Below are 22789 nucleotides of genomic sequence, written 5' to 3'. Positions count from 1 at the left end.
TCTCTCCCTACCTCCACTTCTCCACCCCCTTCTCCTCATGGGTGGTCATGGCAGATAGGGATGTAAGAAAGTGAGCAAGCAGACATTTGAGCCAAATGGAAGCACTGGAGTTCCTGTAGATGTATGTGCAGTGAGGGGTGTGTGGTTTTCTGCCAACGTATTATGAGAAGGCCTTGCTCACTTCAGGAAAATAGCCATTTTTCAGACTGTCAGATGGATGGATGCCTTAGAGGAAACCCAGCTCATTGACCCTATAGCTATTGTCCATTGACTCTAAACCTATTCTCTCTTAACCAAGAGCTATCATGCATTGACTTTGTAGCTATTCTCCATTGACCCAATGTCTATTGTTCATTGACCCTCTAGTTATTGGCAGAGGATAAAAAACTTATCAGAGTTCCAGTGTTCTAAGATACATCAATCTGTGTTCAGACTTAGCCTAACAAGATGACCTCTCAAAGACGTTATAAATCAGGTTAGAGACAGGTAGAGTTCCAAAGGAAAATTAATTATTGTCACCCAATAATGGTTGTTCTACTACATGGTGCCCCTTTTAATTTATGGATCTATAAAGCTTGATGGCCACCAAGAGTGGACCACTTCCTGAGAGGACGGCAACTGGACTTTTTGATACAAAGGTTGTGTTTTGAACTCATTTTAATGAACATCATCAAGGCAGGATTATTGAAAGTAATCCATTACAGAAGCAGGTATGATGCAGAATTTTTATTTTTTCACAGCTTGAGAGAAAAAGAAAAAAAATGCTAAACTTCTAAGTTTGGGGAATATAGAAGTTTTAAACTGATGAAAGATAGTTTTAATTTTCTCCTGGAAAGTAGCACTTAATTTCTTTTGCATACAAAAGCAGTCTGTGAGTGTCTGTGACATGGATTGAATCCTGAAACCATGGCAAGAAACACACACACACACACACACACACACACACTCTTCACAAGCATAGAGTCGTCTATGTTCATGTCAGCAGGTGGTCTTGACTGAGTCCCGGACATGTTCTGCAGGCACTCTGTGTCACTTATCTATATAGGCAAATGTGCCTGCCTGGAAAATAAATGGAAGGAAGCAGTGATGGAAAAGAGGGAGGGAGGGAGAGGGAGGGAGGAGAAAGAACAAGAAATACATTTCTGAACATGCTCCAGATGGTAATAACTGGCACCAATCTATGCTGGTGGCTTAAGTGGGAGCCTGCAGAGAATATTAGGAGAGGAAGGTACTTGTGTAGTCTGTTACCTGGGCAACTGAGCTGCCATGGGCATTTGATCAAGTTTTCTGGTCAGTTCCAAACTTCTGTCATGGAGACCTGAGAAAGTCTGGGATGGGGTGTGGGTGCCATGGGAGGAGAGGTGCTCTTTCCTAAGCACACTGTGTAAGGGTCATGGGATGAAGAATGCAGTTCAGAGTAGTTAAGAGTAAGTTCCCTGTTAGGATGAGCCATGTGGTAAATAATTTAAACTTGGAGGTAGACACTTCTCCAATGAAGACATACAAATGGCTATCAGACACATGAAAAAATGTTCATCATCAGTAGCCATCAGGGAGATTCAAATTAAAACCACATTGAGATACCACCTTACACCAGTTAGAATGGCCAAAATTAGCAAGAGAGGAAACAACATGTGTTGGAGGGGACGTGGAGAAAGGGGAACACTCTTACACTGTTGGTGGGAATGCAAGTTGGTGCAGCCACTTTGGAAAACAGTGTGGAGATTCCTCAAGAAATTAAAAATAGAGCTTCCCTATGACCCTGCAATTGCACTACTGGGTATTTACCCCAAAGATACAGATGGAGTGAAAAGAAGGGCCATCTGTACCCCAATGTTCATAGCAGCAATGGCCACAATTGCCAAACTGTGGAAAGAACCAAGATGCCCTTCAACGGACGAATGGATAGGGAAGATGTGGTCCATATACACTATGGAGTATGATGCCTCCATCAGAAAGGATTGAATACCCACCTTTTGTAGCAACATGGATGGGACTGGAAGAGATTATGCTGAGTGAAATAAGTCAAGCAGAGAGAGTCCATTATCATATGGTTTCACTGATTTGTGGAGCATAACAAATAGCATGGAGGACAAGGGGAGATGGAGAGGAGAAGGGAGTTGAGGGAAATTGGAAGGGGAGGTGAACCATGAGAGACTATGGACTCTGAAAAACAATCTGAGGGGTTTGAAGTGGCGGGGCGGGGTGGTGGGAGGTTGGGGGAACCAGGTAGTGGGTGTTGGAGAGGGCACGGACTGCATGGAGCACTGGGTGCGGTGCAAAAACAAGAAATACTGTTATGCTGAAAATAAAAAAAAAATTAAAAAAACTTGGAGGAAGAAGAAGAAAAAGTTAGATTTCAGAGGAACATAACTTACTATTGGCTTGTTTTCCTCTGGATACAGAGTGAACCAGAGACAACATATACCAAAATGGTCTGTTGCAAACTTAGATACTGGTCATGGTGTGACAGGACAGGTCCTGGAGGGTAAGGTGCATGGAATTCCCTGGTCCTTTCTTGCTTTCTCCAGCAAGCTGGTGTTAACTGTGGGACTCTAGAGTAGGGGTCTGCAAACTTTTTCTGTATTGGACCAGATGGTAAATATTTTCTGCTTTGCAGGCTGTACCATTTCTGTTGTAACTACTCAACTGTGCCATTGTGGCACAGAATAGCCATAGACAAAATGCCAATGGTGTGCATGGCTGTGTTCCAATAAAATGTATTTATAAAAGCAGCAGTGAGTGGGATTTGGCCCCCGGACCATGGTTTGCTGACCCCTGGTCTAGCTAGGGCAAGAGGTGCTGTGGAGAGGCAAGGAAGGAGCAGAACATCTAGGAGGCTTAGAGTACCTGGCCGGTCCCTGATTATGGTCGGGACCAGCTGCGTCATCTGTGCTCTTCCCAGCCATCCCTGAGGAGGCTGAGATGTTGGTGCCCTCTCTGGCTTATTGAATTGGACTCTGGGTTCAGCCCTGGTGTTTGCAACACAAGCATCAAGAGGAAGAAGGACCCAGCAATCAGTAGGAGACAAGAGAGGTAGACATCGAAATAAAGGCAGACCACCTTTTCTTTTTTTATTTCGCTTAGACAAAATGCAAAGAGTGTCTCATTAAATTAAAAAATAAACAGAAAAGAAAATCAAATTGATTCCCCCCACCCCTTCACTGACGGCACTCATCCTAATTCACAACAGAAGGAGGTCAAATTGAGGACCCAGTTTCTAATGGGAAAGAAAGGTGTGCAAACATGACTAAAGTCTCCCCCCCTGCCCCCAAATCAATGTTCCTTTTAAATTCACAAAGAGGGTAATTTTTTTCCCTGTTTTCGTTCTTAAATCTTGTGTGATAGAACTTCCAGTCAGAAGGTTTAATTAGTCCCCCATGCACTTTGTAGAAAATCAGTAAAAATGCAATAACCTGTGAAGATCATAAAACTGGACTTCTTTCCCAAAAAATCAGATGCCCAGGCAGATGGAGCTCACACTCAGACAGAAAAAAAGCAGGAGAGTCTTTGCACTGTCTGTGGTTTCAGTATTTTCTCTCTTTTTTTAATATATTTTGGCAATTTTCTTTAATTATAAATATTGGAATTCCGTAAAAAAAAGGTAGCTTTGATTGAATTTTTTAAATTGTATTTACAGCCGCTGTCCAGTCATGCTGTTTGTTATACCAGGGTGTAGGATTTTGCGTAGGGATTGTTTCCTTTCAAATGGCCCCGAGAGTCGAGCAGCGATTCTTGGGAGCTGCTCATCTTAGCTGCCTGTCCCAGCTCTGCTCCCTCTCGCTGAGGTAATGTGGCCACAGCCCCCTGCTGCCACTGCTGTCCCTCTCTTGTGGAGGACGTGGAAGAGGAGGCCTCCATGGGGATTGGCTCAAGGACTGTGGGGCGCTTCAGGGTCCGACTTTTCTGAGGTTCCAAACACGCCTGCCCCAAACTCAGGTCCCTGCTCGTGCCTGCACCGCTTCGGTTTAACAAAAAGTCCATTCTAAGGTATGGAGGCAAATGTATGAGGTCACCTGCAAAGAAATACAGAGCAGTTAGTTGGCTTTTGCTAAGCAGGAGCCGAGTGCCCCTTGGGTGTCTGAGCTGGGGATGTCACCATACCAGGCCGTGTTTGCAAGACCCCTTGTCAGAGCTCTCCACAGAGGCAGGTGGGATTATCCTCACCTCCAGTCCCACCAGGCATAGGGTGAGCCGGCTTTTCTATGGCACGTTAACTGAGAATCTTAAGTGTCATACTTCAGCCAGAGAAAGAGAGGTAACAAGATCCTTCAAAAACTCACAAAGGACAGAAAAATGTACGTCAAAGGCAACAGTGCATCCTAGGTATAAAGCATGATGGGCTGGATCCTGTATGTGATTGGAAGTGCTTGGTGGAGCATGGGGCTCAAGGAGAGAGGCAGGGATGCCAAGGAAAGGGTAATGCTCACTGGCTAGGCCCCTGCTTCTGTCTTTCCCACATGCAGACAAGGTGTGTTTGGTGGCAGCAAGCTGGGTGAATGCAGGGGGCTCCTTCTGGCTACCTGGGGCTGGAGGCGCTCACTACTTCGGCTCACTTTGTAACTCCTTCATGGCATACTGCGTAGGGAGCTCTAGACAAAAAACAGGCTGGGAGTGGGCTGTCCTAGAGCCCAGACTCTAGGTGGGATGATGCACAGGTTGAGGGAGGCATGGCGGCGGCCTGAGCTCAGAGGACATCCACGGAATGTCAGGGGGATGTAATGGTGAGGCATAAAGGGGCCCAAGGATCCTAGCTTCCAAATGGAAGATGGTGTGAGGGTGATGGGAAGGAGGTGTGGATTCTTATATATCCAATTTCCTAAAAGCAATGACCTGTCTTTCATTCTTAAGAGTTTAATGAGCAAATGACATTAATTTGCTCTTTTATTTACTTACATGATGATGACTCTTTTATCATTTTGTTCACATACTTGAGAAAATGTGGAATTCATTTACCTCCAGGGTTATTTGAAAATGTAGGTCAAGAGGGCCTTGTGCTGTTTCTGAGACCCAACTGAATCCTGAACACTTGACATATTTGTAATGTGTTGTAACAGATTTGGGAAAGAGTCTCTGTCCCAGCTACTCCCCACTGAATGAACAGGGCTTATTAAGCTCTGGAAAAACAATAGGCTGTTGGTCCCAGCTGGATTGCAGGATGCTCAGGTCCTAGATTAGGTGGAACAAATGTGTTTGAAATTACAGACAAAGCTCACGATAGCTGCACTCCGCCTGCAGGGGCTTTCACACTAGGTTCAGTGATCAGGAGGGCTGGGGTAGCTGAAAAAGGTGGGTGAGAATTAAAAATCCTTAATAATGGAAACACTATGGTGCCCACATCTTCACATACGAGGGTTACTTGTGTTTGCTAACTTTCCTGCAGGTCTGCCCACAACCTCTGAATATCCAATATCTCTGAGTGATCCAGGTTTTCAAGCAAAGCTTTACTGAGTTGCACGATGCTCTAATTAGCCCTTTCAACAGTGTGAATGCTGCAAATGTGTTCTCTTAATAATTCATGCACTTATGTGGAAGAAAGCACCAGAGTAATCTGTCATGAGCTTTGTTTATTAAAGGCATTTTATGTCCATTAAAATCCCAACCCATGTGCTGGTCCAAGGACCACTTGGGAAACCGGGATCTCTAATCACCCATGCATCTTCCATGTTCTTCAGGTGCCCACAGATCTGAGGCAACACATGTGCTTATTACTCCAGCCAGAGAAGAGGAATGGAAACCGTGGCGACCGTCTGGATGTTGGCACATCTGCTTTTCTCAGCTTCCCACCCTCCATCTGCCTGTTTCCATGGGAGAAACTAAACAAGGATTCTAATGGTGCAGATTAGGAGTAGAGGTCTGGGAGGCATTGCCTGCATTTAATCTGGGCTCAGTCTCCTCACTCATAAAATGGGAATAATAGTAGAATCTACCACATAGAGTTGTGGTGCAGGTCTAATTAGGTAATGCATGTGAAAGGTTTTCAGCCAGATGTGTCCCTTCTCAGAAGGTCTGAAGTTAGGGACTGGAGACTGGCCAGGGGTTTCTACCTTGGTTTCTGTCTTCAGTGGGTTGATTAGTGTCCACCACTTCCAAAAGTTAGGTCCATGTCCCAATCCTCAGAATCTGTGAGTGTGACCTTTGTAGGAGAAAGTCTTTGTAGATATAATTAATTAAGGATCTGGAAATGATATCATCAGGACTGCAGGTGGACCCAAATCCAGTGGCAGGTGTTCTTATAAGGAAAGACAGAAGGAGACTAGAGAGAGAGAAGATGGGAAAAACCATCTAAAGACGGAGGGAGAGGATGGAGAGATGTAGCCACAAGGCAAGGAGTGCCTGGAGCCCCCAGGAGCTGGAGGAGGCAAGGAAGGGATTCTTTCCTAGAGTGCCAGGAGGGAGCACAGCCTTGCTGACACTGGATTCTGGAATTCTGCCCTTAGAACTGTGAGAGAATAAATCCGTGTTGATTGGAGCCACCCAGTTTTTGGCCCTTTGTTATGCCAGCTACGGGACACTCACATAGATGTCCTTTCTTCTTGGCTGGGAGAACCTCTTTGAATGCTTCTACTGTATGGGAACCGTGTCCACTTATGTCAGTCACAGGAAAGGAGGGGATTTCTCTTGAGAGACTAGTAACTGCAGTTAATGGAGTTGTGGTATATGGGGTCTCCACCCTGTGCTCTGATCTGTCACCTGCCCTTCTTCCCTAAAGGAGCCAAGGCAGCACCTCTTCCCCTAGTTCCTCTGCTCCCTGGGGAGGCAGACACCTGTCCTGCTGACCCCCAAAGACCCCCTGAGGACTAGGTTGGAGAGGGCTTCCCTGAAGTCTCCTTCAGGAAGGAGAAGAAGCTTCTTCAAAGGCATCTGAACCCACAGGGCACAGGTGTCTTGGTTCCTCACTGTCCAGCCACCCCCAGGCGACCCACCCCTAGCTGCTGAACCCTCTCCATCTCTGTGGGGCAACATGCCCTAAAGTTAATCTGCCAGGACCCTCTGGAGGTGTCCCATACTTGTGAAAGCAGCAGTGACCTAGGAGACATTCAAGGACCTTTTTTTGTCTTGAACTCTACAATCACCTCTACCAGGCACACACAGCCCTTGGCATCCTGTGTATTGACCCACTATTGCCACAAACACAGGCAGAGCCAAACCCTGACCTTAGTGCATGTCCTGGAAAACCAGCTACAGTGGAGTTCACCTCTACTTTCAGCAAGGATTGAATCATTTATTATCTGTGCTCCTCCTCTCTGCTTTACTCAGCCTTTCCCCTCCCCTTTCTCTCTCTCTCCTTCTTGTTTTGTTTTCCTTATGCCGACACTCTCCTCCATGGAATGAAGGTAGAAGGAAGATGTGAGAGAGACAGTGCAGGCAGGAGGGAGGACGGAGATGGCAGCGGTGTGCAACGCAGATGCCAGGGCACCATGTCAAGGAAAGTGGGGTGTGTGTATGTGTGTGCATTTTTGTGTGTGCATTTGTGTGTCTACACATGTGTATGCATATCTGTTCATGTGTGTATGTGTGTATGTGTTTACCTGTGTACACATGCATATGTGTTTCTGTGTATGTGCATACGTGTATTTGTGCATATGCACATGTAAATGTGTTTATGTGCAGGCGTTCCATGTGCATGTGTGTGTACACGTGTGCCATCTGTATGTGTGTGTTCATGTGTTTATTTGTATATGATGTGTATATGATGTGTTCATGTGTTTGTGTGCATGTATGTGTGTATATTGTATGTGTCCATGTGCGTGTGTCCATGTGACTATGTGTGTGTACGTGTGACTGTGTGTATGTCATGAGGACAGAAGGGAGGAGAGCCTGGGGGAGGGGCAGACACCACAAGGAGAGGATGAGGCACCCAGGAGAAAGGGACAGACAGCAGGAAGACCTAGTCTCACATTCTGACCGCTGGAAGGGAAAGGATCTGGGAACGCCAATGCCTCCTTCCACGTTTTCCTTCTGCCCTACTTACCTAGCTGGCTACACTTCTAGCACTTTCCTAGTTAGCTAAACCCATTAGCTACTTTCCCAAACCCAGCACGAGTGCAAACGCAGTGACGGGGGCTAGGAGCCCCCAATGAGCCTTTGGGGCACACTCCACCCACTGGTTTTTGTGATGCTTATTCATGCACTTGTGTCATGAACAGTCACCCCTCTGTGCTCTGCTCCTGAGGCCCACGGCCCTTGAGTCAGAGACATGGGGTGGGGGTACAGCCGGAGGGGCCGACATACCCTCGGGGAGAAGGGGCTCTGAGAGGCTGAGCTGAGGGGCCATGGACCTTGGGTACCACTAGTATCTCCGAAAGTTCACATGAAACAAGTGGCATCGATTTCTCCCTCTGTCCCTAAATATCTTGCTCATGGGTGCCTCCACAACTCCTCACCTCCAGATGCCCTGATGGTCCCGCATCCACCAGCATGTAGGTGCTCAAAGCTTGCCATCCTCCCCGAGGGAGATTTCGAGCCATGGTTGGCCCCACCACATGAAAACTCACAGTAAACCAGCCTCACTCATCTGAAACCTTCCTATCTGGAGACCCAAATTTCCTGAACTTTCTCGGTAGCGTCAGAGGCACACACAAAGTCTCAATGCACTTTAGCTTTGGAAGAAGGATGGTAAAAATCAAGATTGAAAAAGAGCAAGAATGCATCCATTCAGAAAATCTATAATGGATGTGCGTTCCATGAATCTCATCTCAGACGGTGTTTCCTGCCATTCAGTGTGCACACACTCGGGAAGGAAATGTCTAAAGTTGAGATCAGTGGTTCTCAGCAAAGAGGGACTCTGCCCCCTGGAGGTGTGTGGCCATGTCTGAAGACTATTTGGATATCACAGCTGGGGTGTGGCTGCCACTGATTTTTCTTGGACACAGGCTAGGGATGCTGTCCAACATCCTACAAAGCATCGGACGCCACTGCCCGCCCCTCACCCCCATGTCTCCAGTCCTCTAGTGCTCACTGTGCTGACCCTGAGACACCGTGGTTTAAAGGGGCTAAAGGTCACAATTCCAAGTGGGCCCTTATTTTGCTTTAATTTTATTCGAAAAACATTTCATTCTATCAAATAAGGAATTATACTGCTCAGTATCTACTAATCTACAAGGAGTTATGGCCTCTGTTCTTGGGAGAAAGTGAGGGAATGGGTCTCATGCAACAGCAGTCACAAGGTCTTCCGCCTCTTTGGTCTGATGAGGTGGGAGCTTTTAGAATGGGATAAAAACATGAGCTGGAGAATTCTGGGCTTCCTGTAAAAATCCTGCCTTTACCTCTAGATGGTTCTGTGAACCCCTTCAAGTTTTGCATCTTATCTTTAGTCAGGTGAAGTGGGCACGGTCGTTTCTAAGGGCACTCTCAAGTCTGTAAGAGTCTTTCTTATGCTCTTTACTATCTAACCTGTGAAAATTGGGCAAGCACAATGCATTAGGAATTTGAGGATAAGTACAAAACAAATGAATGCATTTTGGGGAGCCTAAAATTCTGAGGCACATGGCAAAAGCTTTCTTCCCCTTCCAATGCAATACTTCATTAGCTCCTGTGAAAGCATGTATAGGGTTTCACAATAAGTACGTGTAAAAAGAAAATGAATCGGAGTCTCTGGGGCTTAGCTCTCCTCTGGGGCCATATAAAAAGGAACTTTCATCCATTTCTAATAAGGCTTCACATCTGCCCTTGGATGGAGTTGGGTATTGATGCAAAGGTAAGAAGCAAAAGATGCTTACCTTGACTTCTAGCAATTTCAATAAGAACCACACAGATCAGACTTGTAATGACAGCATCAAAGAGCTAGTTACAAGGGGAGAGAGTATGGAGTCTGCCCATTCTGGAGGCAAAAGAGATCTAACACTTTTTTAGTTTAATATTAATGCTGCAGCAAGGTAATGAAAACTTGTAAATGAATCTCTCTTGGTAAATGAATCTTCACTCCCAAATGGCCCCCAGGAAAATCCCTAAATAAATAATGAGAGATTGATACCAGAGGTCCATGTACGTGGATTGTATTACCATTCTTGGCTTGTACTTAGGAGGCTTTATGCATTTTTAAGAGCTCATCAATATTGTGATCCTCCTACTCTCTGGTGAACTTTAAAAACTGCACTGAGGTACAAAGTGGGGCTTTGAGTTTGTTGCTGCTCATGATTTTTCTGAAATAAAATAGTTCTGAATAAAGAGCAGGATTGGAAAACCTGCCCCAGCATGGAGGCCAGGTCAGAATCCCTTAGCTGGGTGTTTGGAGCACCCAGTGAGGAAGGGTCCGTGAGGTTCAAAGAAGCACCAGGTCCCACCTAAGATCTATGAGGACCCACACACTGGGGACGACTGAGGAGGGAGCCCGCTGGGAGACCTGCCCCTGCTCCACCATGGGGCTGGCAGACCTGCCTCAGCAATCCTGTGCACCTTGAGTTATCCCATGGAAGGACCAAGTTAACCTAGAAACAAGAGGATTCTAGGCAGATGGAATATACATTTGGGGAGTTTAGGAGCCCAGAGAGCAGGAGTCATGACCAGTGAGGAAGACAGGTCTGGCTTCTCAAAATCCTGTGAGTCTCTATCCTGAGCAATGGGCAACTACACAAGGGATTTCAACACCAGAGTGTCCACCACACACTGGAATTTAAAGCTCGTTGCTTCCTAGTTTGGGATATAGGATGCATTAGAAGTTGGTGCCCGCTGTGCCCACACAGGGCTCCATGGAAATATGATGGTCTTTGCTGTTTTCTTACAGTTTTGTATATTCCCAGCACCTTCAGGTTATCATGACATCTCACAGGAGAGTGTGTGTGTTTGTGTTGGGGGTTGTGTGTGGTCCCTGTCTTCCAGAAGCTGAATTTTGCCTTGTTTCTTGGATTTCCATACTTATTTGTTTTGTGTCTATAGGTCTCTGTCTGCTGTTTAGGATACTACCTGCTATTCTGACGAATTAAGGAGACTGTGGGAAGCATTGGCTTAATATTATTAACACTTTTATGTATTAGGGTAATACCTGATACAGCATCTTTTTACAGAGAAGATATTCAATAAATATGGGTTGAATAAATGAGTGTAATAGATTTGTGTTTTCACAGGGACTTTTTGGAGATGCAGTGAACTTTCACTGTGATTAAGCCTTTTTGCTTGTCATCTGTGCCACTAGAATCTAGAAACTTTCTTCTGGCCACTCTGCAGGACATAGATGGGCTTCCTACCTCTTCCTTACAAGCTACCAGGCACAGACCTCCTCCTTACCTTGTACCACCCATGGGATCCGCGGCAACTAAAGCTGAACCCCAATAAGCTAACCAAGAAAAACAGTGAGCTAAGGGGCTTGGAGTTGGAGAAAAGGCAGCCTGAACAAAAGAACACACACTTAGGAATTGGAGGACATACACAAGCAGCAGTGTCTACGATAAAACCACAAGAGCTCTCAGAAAGTTGAGAAGACTCGGGCCCCTGGAACCAGAGACAGAAAGGGGAGGAGGCCAGTGCAAAAGGCAAGTGGGCTTGGAGTTCCAAGTTTGGGACCCTTCCTAAGGAGTCCCACCATCAGTTCATGTGTCCTAGAGACATCAGACTGAAATAACAAGACAGTTTTGTCGAAGACCATTGAAGAAGGTGAAATCACCAATACACGTTAAAGAGATCAGTGAGGAGAAGGGAGTTGAGGGAAATTGGAAGGGGAGGTGAACCATGACAGACTATGGACTCTGAAAAACAATCTGAGGGATTTGAAGGGGCGGGGGTGGGAGGTTGGGGGAACCAGGTGGTGGGTATTGGAGAGGGCACGGATTGCATGGAGCACTGGGTGTGGTGCAAAAACAATGAATACTGTTATGCTGAAAAGAAATAAAAAATTAAAAAAAAAAGATCACTGTCTTAGCAGTGAGCCTGGATGAGCATGGTGAAATATTTAGGTCCACCTATGGCAGGTATGTAGAGCAATATTCGGAGGTGCTGTTCATGGCCCCTAGGTCTTTCTAACTTTAAATATTATGGGAGTATTTGAAAGTTTGTCAGCTCAGAGCTAACTGTTGCTACGGGTGGTGAATGTGAAGCTCATTCCAATTTCCTGCCTTTACTCTTCCTCTGTGCACACCGCTGTCACCTTAGGATGTCTTCTGGAGTTTCTTTGCCCCATTCACCTTAGATCTCAGTTCACAACTCATTGCTCCAAGAGGACTTCCTGGACCATTCTCCCCAACCCCTAACCCCTGCCAGACTTGATCCCCTTCCCTGTTACTTCCCTTCCCAGCACTTATCATGACCGGAAACTGTGTTGTTTGCTTATTTGATCAGTGTCTGTCTCTCCGACCAGGAATATAAACTCCCTTAAGATGATGTCTTTGTGGGGCGCCCGGGGGGCTCAGTGGGTTAAAGCCTCTGCCTTCAGCTCAGGTCATGATCCCAGAGTCCTGGGATCGAGCCCCGCACAGGGCTCTCTGCTCAGCAGGGAGCCTGCTTCCTCCTCTCTCTCTCTGCCTGCCTCCCTGCCCACTTGTGGTCTCTGTCTGTCAAATAAATAAATAAAATCTTAAAAAAAAAAAGATGAGGTCTTTGTGCATCTTGTCTATTGTATCTCTGGCTCTGAAAGTGGGACCAGCTATTGAGTGGGAGATCAAAAAAGACATGTTGAAGTTAGAAAGGAAGCTGGAAGTCTGGGAGGGAAGAATCAGGGGCATCTCTGGAAGGATGGAGGCCAGAGAAGCTCAGTGTGCGTGGCTTATGTGCATGCATGTATGGTGTGCACACCTGTTTGTGTCCATGTGGAAGTATCAAAGATACTTGCACTTGAAAGGAGACCCTTCCCATAGTTCTTAGAATAACATCCATAATAGAAATTTCAAAATCTCATTGTTGTGAGTGCAAAAAAAAAGAGGAGAAGGTTGCAAACCTAAGGCATAGGACCTCCCATCACCTGACCCAAAGGGGTGAGGGGAGGGGGGATACAGAACTGCTTGAGAGGAACCCACTGTGGCACCTTGGGTCAGGAGGAGTGAGTCTGTGCCTGGTGACCTGCTGGGAGCAGAGCTCATTCTGCAGGTGGCGAGGTAGATGCAGATAGAATGAGTCTATGGAGAAGGATTTTTGGCAGTGAAGATCTCTGGAGTCTAATTCTGATTCAAGAGCCAGCATGAAAACCACATGGGCTTTGGAGGTGAAACAGCACAGTCACAGAGACAGCTGAGAACAGGAAGATCAGCCTTCATTGGAGGGTGCTGCTGGAGCAGAGGTCAGCTTGTCCTTCAGGTAAGCACCTCTCACTCCATACTCTCCCATTTGATTAAAGAAGGGTGTGAGGGATGGTGTGAATGGATCCGTACACTGGAAGCTGAAGACTGCTTCAGGTACCTGGTTGTGTAGAGAACCAACAAGTTGGCAGCAGTCTGTGATCATCTCTGGCTGGAGAACGTCAAGTATGTTCATCATGGGAGGGGCCAACAAACATATATTTAAGGATGGGACCCCAGAGTGTGAGTGCAGAGATATAAAGGGGCTGACGCTTCTCTTGCTGCTCGTGGGGCCAGGATGCATTCGGTTGCATATGTGAAGCTTTAAATTGATTTAAGTAGCTTCATGCAAGGGTATTTCTTGATTGCATAGGATAAACTCATAAATGGAGGTGCAGCCACAATCCAAGAACGTTAGAAACTGGCTCAGAATGGTATCTGAACCCAAGAACAGGTACTGTAATCAGAGTATCGGAAGTTGCCTTGACCAAGAGAGAAATTTCTCAAAGGAAGATAGAGTTTTATTTGTTTGTTTGGTTTGTCTTTTGTTATTAAAGTTGGAAACAACCATCATTTATTGTGGAAAATAAAACCACAGCATAATTGGCATTTTATTTAAAGCAAAAAAGTCCTCAAAATTCAGTAAATTCAAAATTCAGGTATAGTTAAACATCTAAAGCGAGATTCTGATGTTTGCCTTCTCTGTGAGGTGTCACATGCCATGGGCAGCTCGCCTTTACCTGTAGAAGAGGTTTCCTTTTGATTTGCGAAGAGCAAGACTAGAAAATAAGTCACTTTATTTAAAGGTAAGCTGGAAGATGGGGTTGACTTAAACGTTCTCTTATATTTTACTAAGAATTTCTAATAATTGTCATGTTTTAACTAATTGGCCAGTCTTGTCATCAACACAATGATGATAAATGCATTCATTCAATATATTTATTAAGTACCTACTGTATGTATCAGACACAGTGATAGAAGCATATATTCAGTGCTTAAGTCATTTAAAATATTTCTTGAATGTTCACTGTGTTGCCAAATTACCTGCTAGACACTGGAAGAGAAGTAGGAAGGCAATAAAGACAAGTTTTCTCTCTTCCTAGAGCCAGTATCTGGCCATGTTGATTTAACTTGATCCTGACTTGATTTGTGGAGTGTTTAAAAGCTTTGGACTACAAGTGGAAGAAAAGACCATCACACAAGAAGAGCTGATGGTGAGGAGAAAGATGCAGAGAGATTGGGAAGACTTCACTGAGGCACAGGCCGACCTCTGCCATCTAGAGCCATGGGGACACAGGTGGGAATGAGGTTTGAAAGTGCAGCTCAAGGAACTGATAAATTTGACACAGCCTCCAGTCAGCAGAATAATAAATTGTAACCTTGGCTTTTGTGCCTGTTGTTGAATTTAGTCTCATTATAAAGGGACAATAGAAAGGCTTTCCAAAAAGCATATCAAGGGACGCCTGGGTGGCTCAGTTGGTTAAGCAGCTGCCTTCGGCTCAGGTCATGACCCCAGCGTCCTGGGATGGAGTTCCACATTGGGCTCCTTGCTCGGCAGGGAGCCTGCTTCTCCCTCTGCCTCTGCCTGCCATTCTGTCTGCCTGTGCTCACTCTCTCTCCCTCTCTCTCGACAAATAAATAAATAAAATCTTAAAAAAAAAAGCATATCAAATATTCAATAATAGTAATACAGTCATCTAGAGTGAACAAAACAAAGTTTGTGGATGTTTGGTCTTGCATTGACTTAAAAAATGACTCATACCTAAAGTTATAAAATCATTTTAGTCCAAATAGCATTTTAAGACTATGCTGCTTCAGTTAATTGTGATCTCTCAATTGTTCTGATGGATCCAGGCAACAACGTCATAACAAAATTTCAAACTTTTTTAAAAAATTGAATCTAACAAGAGGAACAAGAAGACATCAAAAAAGAAACTCCATCAGAATCCTAAAGGAGAATATAGGCAGTAACCACTTCGACATTGGCCACAGCAACTTCTTTCAAGATGTGTCTCCAAAGGCAAAGGGAACAAAAGCAAAAATGAACTTTTGGGACATCATCAAGATCAAAAGCTTCTGCACAGCAAAGGAAACAGTCAACAAAACAAAGAGGCAAATGACAGTATAGACAAAGGGCTGATATCCAGGATCTATAAAGAACACCTCAAACTCAACACACACAAAACAGACTATCATGTCAATGATCTCCAATGAAGACATACAAATGGCTAGCAGACACATGAAAAAATGTTCATCATAACTAGCCATCAGGGAGATTCAAATCAAAACCACATTGAGATACCACCTTACACCAGTTAGAATGGCCCAAATTAACAAGAGAGTACACAACGTGGGTTGGAGAGGATGTGGAGAAAGGGGAACCCTCCTACAATCTTGGTGAGAATGCAAGTTGGTGCAGCCACTTTGGAAAACAGTGTCGAGATTCCTTAAGAAATTAAAAATAGAGCTTCCCTATGACCCTGCAATTGCACTACTGGGTATTTACCCCAAAGATACAGATGGAGTGAAAAAAAGGCCATTTTTACCCCAATGTTCATAGTAGCAATGGCCACAGTCACCCAGCTGTGGAAAGAACCAAGATGCCCTTCAATGGACGAATGGATAAGGAAGATGTGGTCCATATACTCTATGGAGTATTATGCTTCCATCAGAAAAGATGAATACCCAACTTTTGTATCAACATGGATAGGACTGGAAGAGATTATGCTAAGTGAAGTAAGTCAAGCAGAGAGAGTCAATTATCATATGGTTTCGCTTATTTGTGGAGCATAAGAAATAACATGGAGGACATGGGGAGATGGAGAGGAGAAGCAAGTTGGGGGAAATTGGAGGGGGAGACGAACCATGAGAGACTATGGACATGGAAAACAATCTAAGGGTTTTGGAGGTGAGGGGCCTGGGGGATGGCTGAGCCTGGTGATGGGTATTATGGACGGCATGTATTGCATGGAGCACTGGATGTGGTGTATAAATAATGAATTCTGGAACACTGAAAAGTAATTTAAAAAATAAATAAAAATAAAAAAAAAGAAACTCAGGCCTTTAATTAATTCAAAGCTTGTACAAGTAAGACCATCATTTCTCCCAGGAGCTACTGTATGCAAGGGAAGACAGCCGCTGATGGAAGCATGGCATACGTAACTGGGTGATACCCAAATGAGGCAGATACTTCCCAGGGTGTCTGTGGCCACCGAAGAAAAGTAAACAAAAGAGGGAAGGAGTAGAGGAGCCAACAGCTCATCTGGAGACCACACTGGAGTTGCCATGAGAATCCTAACAACAGCATCAACAAGGCAACAACAGAAACAACAACTGCTAACCATTTTACCCAAATTATGCTACACACCTCTTACACCAAGGTCATGCCCATTTTACAGATGGGGCAACTGAAGCCCACCAACGTTAAACAACATGCCCAGAGGCACATTTTCTTCTTTCCTGTGTTCCTCTGCCTTGGGCTTAACGGCCACAAAGAGCTTATGTTTTTATCCTATGTTTTTCTGCATTTGCCTTGCAAATAAATGCCAACAACAAGAAATGCTTGAAATAAAAACACCCACAAATAACAGCTCATCTTCTCCCTGAGGAGGTAGAGAGAATGAGAATAAATGAAGCCATCATTCTTTATTGTATGCTGGCATGAATTTAGACTCAGTTTGGAAGATTAGTTGCTGGATAGACAATTCTTATTTTATATATTTTTATGCATTTATAAGGCTCATTTCAGCTGGACTATATGCCATAAACCCCAAAGGAATTGCAGTAATTTAAAAGCAAAGATAAATTTTTGAAATAGGACTAGTAGAGTGGTTTGGAAAATGGGAAAAAGGGAAATAGAACTGGATTCAACAAGAATGGATAGGCTGGTCTGCAAAGGAAAGTCTATAGGCAGCTCTTTCAGGGTGAAGAGGACGAGTCTTCAGATGAGAAGAACCATTGGCTGCTGTGGTTGGATTCAGCAGACAGACCTGCCTATTTGTCCTCTACAATGGTTTGCAGATACCTTGTTTTTTTTTTAAAAAAAATTTATTTATTTAGGAGAGATCACAAGTAGGCAGAGAGGCAGGCAGAGAGAGAGGAGGAAGCAGGCTCCCCGCTGAGCAGAGAGCCTGATGCGGGGCTTGATCCCAGGACCCTGGGATCATGACCTGAGCCAAGGGCAGAGGCTTTAACCCACTGAGCCTCCCAGGTGCCCAGATATCTTACCCAACACTTGAAAACTGTGGCTCTTCATAGGAAACCAAGATTTCTGGCTTCTCTTGAGAAAGTCACTCATCCTGGTCCCCCTTTTTCACCTGAGATGAGTCGGCAGGAACATGCTGGAGTCTCTCCCCTTTAGACAGTCTGTGAACTCAAACTGTCTATCATGACTCATTCCCCTTTTCCATGCTCCCCATCCTCTTCATTTATGCACATGATCTGCCAGGCCCTGGAGGCCTTAGAACTCAGAGCTGCCACCTACACACCCAGTCCACTCTCACACACCCAGTCCACTCTCACAAGCTCAAGGTAAAGACCGAACAGTAGCTGACCAAACCCCAGCCAGTCATTGTCATTTTGGGTAGCTCGATGAAACCAAGGCACAAGCACTAGCCCACCAGTAAGATCTCTCTCCTCAAAAATCCTCGGAACAACAGCTTTTTAAAACTCAAGCTCTTATGTTTGAGCCTCCTCTCATCAAGTGATGGGGACTCTCTCCAACCTGAGCTACCTGGGCTCTTTGATTGCTTAAACAACAGAATATGACAGAAGTGATGTGTCACTTTCCCAGCCCAACCTTAAGAGACCATCTATTTCTACTGTTTGTCTATTGGGACCCCTGCTTTAGAACCGAGCTGCCATGATATGAAGAAGCTGGAGACACACTGGAGAGAAACCCACCTGGGGAAGACACGACCAGCACCAGGCTGCCAGGTGAGGGAGGTGTCTGGAAGGGCTCATCCAGACCTAAGTGAGTGTTCCCAGTGACACAGCTGGGCAGCTGTTCCCTCCAAGCCCTGACTACATTTCAGATTTGTAGACAAAGTAAGTGACTGTCGCTGTTGGAAACCCATAAGCTTTGGGGTGGTTCATTACACAGCAACCTGTAAGCTTTGGGGTGGTTCATTACACAGCAACCTGTAAGCTTTGGGGTGGTTCATTACACAGCAACCTGTAAACAGAGCCCCGTGTCCAAACACCAGGATGGGCTTTCATAGCGGACGGGTGTGAATCAGGAAGACACGTCTCCTCCCCAGTGGTCGGTGCACTGCTTTACTCACCTGGCCGATGTGCCTTTGGAACCGCCATGTTCATCACTCGACCTCCATCCTGAGGTTTGGGGGGAGATGCAGTGAACCTGCAGATCCCCGATTCTGAAGGGGTGCTGGAGGTCAGACTGTCTGTGTACTCGTTTGTCCCTGCCGTCAACTGCTCCGATGATGTGTCTGATATGAAGCATTCTGTGATGGTGAACTTGGCGTGCCTCAGTTGCTCTTCCATCTTGGCATGCTCGTAGGCCCTGGCCAGTTCTTCATATGTGGAGGAGGCACTTTCTGTAGAGACCATGCTGCTTCGTGCTCGATCTGCCGTGTGAAAGCGAGAGAACAAGACGGGTCAATTATGGCCTATGGGCACACCCACTGGACGGACATCGCTAGCTTGTGGCTGCTTTTCCTGGATCCTTGTACCACCTGGCTGGTGTCCTTGGGGGGGGGGGGGGGTCTTTTGCTGAGAACTGCCTTTGTCACTATGGGGCCTGCTCTGTGTGCCTTGGTAAATTGGGCTCATGGAACTTGGTTTCAGCTGAATTTTTCCCAGCCTGGGACACTGCCGTCAATCAGCAACGCTTAAAAAGTTCTGTGTTTCAGGGCATCTGAGTGGCTCTGTCAGTTAGGCGCCTGCCTTTGGCTCAGGTCATGATCTTAGTCCTGGGATTGAGTCCCACATTAGGTTCCCTGCTCAGTGGGGAGTCTGCTTCTTGTTCTCCCTCTGTCCCTGCTTGTGCTCTCTCACCCTCTCTCTGTCAAATAAACACATAAATAATCTTTAAAAAATTCTGCATTTTGTTAAAATAATTGGGAACATGGTGTACACGGATGGCAGTGTCCACCCCCTGCTCTGAATTGTGAATCAGCCTGTTCCATAGAGACTTTAATTGATGTGAATGATTTGAGCTCTGCTGTTAGGCTCCTCCAGCCCCAGACTGGCAAGGAGGACGTGATGGTGTTTGGAAATGAAGCCTGTGACAGTGCACAAAACTGGCCGGTAGGAAGAACGGAACCTGGTCCCTCAGACTCTTCCTTTGTGACCACCACCCTTTATGGGGCCCAGAGAGCCATTAGGACCAAAGGAGGAGAGTCTTGGTCAGAGGAATCTCTATTTTACACACTAAAAAGTTTTGAATCACCTCTGTGGAACTCTGAGACTCTTCTGAGAGAAATAACAGCCATAAAAATAAATGTACAGGGTAACACTCCACCTTTGGAACACTATTTTTAAAGTATATCAGCCAGAACAAAAGAAAATGAGTGTGAAAATTTCCTACAGCTATTAGGTTTAGATATAATTTCTTTTCAAAAGTTAAGGTAGGGGGTGGGACAAGCCAGTGCTATTCTTAGGCCCTGTCTTCTCTCTGAAATGAGATCTTGGTGGTTGATGGCACAGACTGGATGACTTACCTTATAATCAGCCCCTGTTTAATTGTCAAGAGGATCAGCCTATGTTCCCTATAGAGGGTGCTATGACCTTGCCATGAAATTTCAAGTGAAGCCTCTTAAACCCAGAGATGGTAGTGGGTCATGTGTGCCCTCAGACTATAATCAGGAACTATAATCAGGAATTATTGCAATCGTGTGGGTGAAAATTTTAAAGCGTCTGTGTCTCTCAGTGGGGTAGGAACTGAAAGGGAGAGAAGACCATGAGTCTGAGATTCAGGACACCTGCAAAACAGATGCCTTTTGAGTTTGCTTTGCAGAAATCACTGGGCCCTGGGCGTCATCAATGCTGCCTGGTTGTACTGGTACCTGTTACATAAGTGGCCTAACAATTTGAAAGTGACCTTGAAGGGGCATAAGTAGTAGCCTCTGAAGCCCATCTGTGGGCCATGATCATCTGCAGGGTTGCGGAGGAGGTGTGCAGACTCCTACCTGTGTCTTGTGAGGGGCTGACACTGTAGCTGTCACTCTCCTTGTCCATTGATCCTGCAGCCCTGGGCGTCGGCAGCCTCCAGTCTGTGGTGAGGGTGTGTGCTGAAATGGTGGGGTGGGGTCTGTTGAGGGTCCACTGGCTGGCATACCGGTTTCTTGCTGTAGGTCCTGCCTTTGCATTCCTCCTGGTGGTGGGATCTGCGAAGAGCCAAGAATACCGTATTTCTTAGTGTCTAGGATTATGCTCAGTCATGAGCAAAGTGTTGAGAGTGGTTCTCTCCAGCCAGCTCTAAGAAACCCCTGCAGGACTCTTGCCTTCAGGAAGCCTTCCCTGACTGCCCCTGTCCAGATAATTCATTTCCTTTCTCTTATGGACTGAGACATTGATGTGAAATGTAAACATTCTAAAAAGTCCTGTGGGAGAGAAAACATTAGATCTGGACTCAGGAGTTATGGACTCAAACCTTCCTCTCAGTCCTTAGTGTTTTTCTGGCTCAACACACATCACCCAAACTTCTGGAGAATAACCACCATCTTCCATGTTTGGCCAAATACGCTCCAACATGGCCTCTTCTTTATAGTTCTCATACCTTAAGGGGTTGTTATGGGTTGAATCATGTCTCCTTAAAAGATATGTCCACATCCTAATCCCTAAGACCCCAGAATGTGACCTTATTTGGAAATAGGGTCACAGCAGATGTCATTAGTTATGATAAAGTCAGACTGGAGTAGGGTGGCCTTCAATCTAACAGAACTAGTGTCCTTCTAAGAATAGGACACAGACACTCAGAGGGAAGACAACCATGGAACAAGGGAGGCAGAGACTGAGGTGCTGGGGTTGTAAGCCAAGGAATGTCAAAGGTTGTCCACAGCGATCGCCAGAAACTAGGCAGAGGTGAGGAAGGACCCTTCTCTACAGGTTTCAGAAAGAGTGTAACTCTGCTGACATCTTGCACTTGGATTTCTGGGCCCCAGAACAGTGAGACAATAAATTTCTGTTCTTTAAAGCCACCCCGGTTTGTGGTATGTTGTTACAGCAGCTCTAGGAAACAATACAGTTTTATCGTGGTTTTGCACTTATTGCCTTGAGTAGGACTGTTTTACTAATCAACTAAATTGTAACTTCCCAGATGAGAAGAATGACACCTTCCCCTTAGTCCTTTGCATATGGTAACATCTTTTTAAGAGAATTGTCTGAACTTTGTCCAAGACATGGGATGTTCAATGCAGAGCACACACAGTTAATCGGTATCTGGATTTTGTAACTCAAAATCACAGAGATTTATATATAGAGAGGCAGGTGCCTTATGGGTTTCATTTTCTCTTAAGCTGGAACCAAAGACAGCAGGCCAATGCACTGGACAGAGTTCTTAGTTCAGGTCTTTGGCTGGACACTAGAGTGGACCACAACACAACAAAGCGTCTGTCTTTTCTGGAACTTTGTGGAAAAAAGGAAAGGTTTCGTTACTTGGAGTGATTTTTTTTTCTTGGACTCCTGAAGCCTGAAGGCCACATAAGGTCCTAGATGGAACAGTTTCCACCACTGAATTCTCTGCTTCTCAAAAAGGAATCTTATGCAGTTATGTTTCAAGATGGCCTGGCCATCTCTCAAGACCACAGTCAATATTGACTCGTCAGCCCTAATGGAGCAGGACCAAAAGATCAACACTGAGATGGAAAACCTTTAGCATTGGGACAGTGACTTACTAATATGCCTTTGTGGACCTGGAGGTCTCTCTGGGGCAGGGGTAAGGGTGTTCATCCTTGGGTCCATTCACAGAGCCTACAATAATCTCCGTCACACAGAATCCCCTGGATGAACCCAAAGAGCCCAAGATCATTTTGTGGGTGAAGCAGTGGAGGCAGAGAGAAATGAAACAGCTATTAAGTGGTAAATAGGGAGCCCAGGACAGCATGGGTTGGCTCAGTGATTGCCCAGCACTTGACCACAAATATCCCCACCCTGGACATCTAAGTGTCTAATACAGTGTTCCCGTGACAGTGCCTCCTTTGTAATGCCAGTTTGGATCACGGGAGGCAGACACTTAGAAGTGGTAAAAGGACTTTCCTTTTAAAGGGAGGATTTTCCTCTTTGCGAATTCTAGTTATTGGACTTAGAATCTAATCTGTCATTCTACAGTGCTGGAGAGAAGAATTAAGATGGCAGCCAAATCGATATATTTTAAGATTTCCTGGGTCATCAAAATGCTTCATCTCAGTGCATATTCTTTGGGACATTGATTTTAAGCCAGGTTTCATCCCTTCCTTGCAAAATTCCACAGAATAATTTATTGGAAGAGATATATATATATATATATTGCCTTGATTAGAATGTAAATGTGTTAGGCTTGAGCGCCAGGCTCTCTGGACAGCAAGGTATGAATGATAATTGTGCTTCTCCACTGAAATGCTGAGAGAGAGATCCTCAAAGAGATA

The 22789-nt window shown here is 45.4% G+C and overlaps 1 protein-coding gene across 1 annotated transcript in view; it reads right to left on the bottom strand.

Annotated features, from left to right (window-relative positions):
* Positions 1-3049: 3049 nt before the first annotated feature.
* Positions 3050-22789, bottom strand: part of DSCAM (DS cell adhesion molecule) — a 780684-nt gene continuing 760944 nt past the window's right edge. Inside the window, exons 33-35 of the mRNA XM_047708625.1 lie at positions 20354-20551; positions 18488-18790; positions 3050-4016 (exon numbers count right to left, since the gene is read on the bottom strand). Of these exons, the coding sequence (XP_047564581.1) occupies positions 3664-4016; positions 18488-18790; positions 20354-20551 (854 nt within the window). The 3' untranslated portion in view covers positions 3050-3663. The remainder of the gene's footprint in view (positions 4017-18487; positions 18791-20353; positions 20552-22789) is intronic.

Source organism: Lutra lutra, chromosome 1 (genome assembly GCF_902655055.1).
Source record: "Lutra lutra chromosome 1, mLutLut1.2, whole genome shotgun sequence".
Lineage (NCBI taxonomy): Eukaryota > Metazoa > Chordata > Mammalia > Carnivora > Mustelidae > Lutra > Lutra lutra.
Note: the sequence above shows the minus strand (reverse complement) of the source record. Positions and strands in the feature narration are given on the sequence as shown.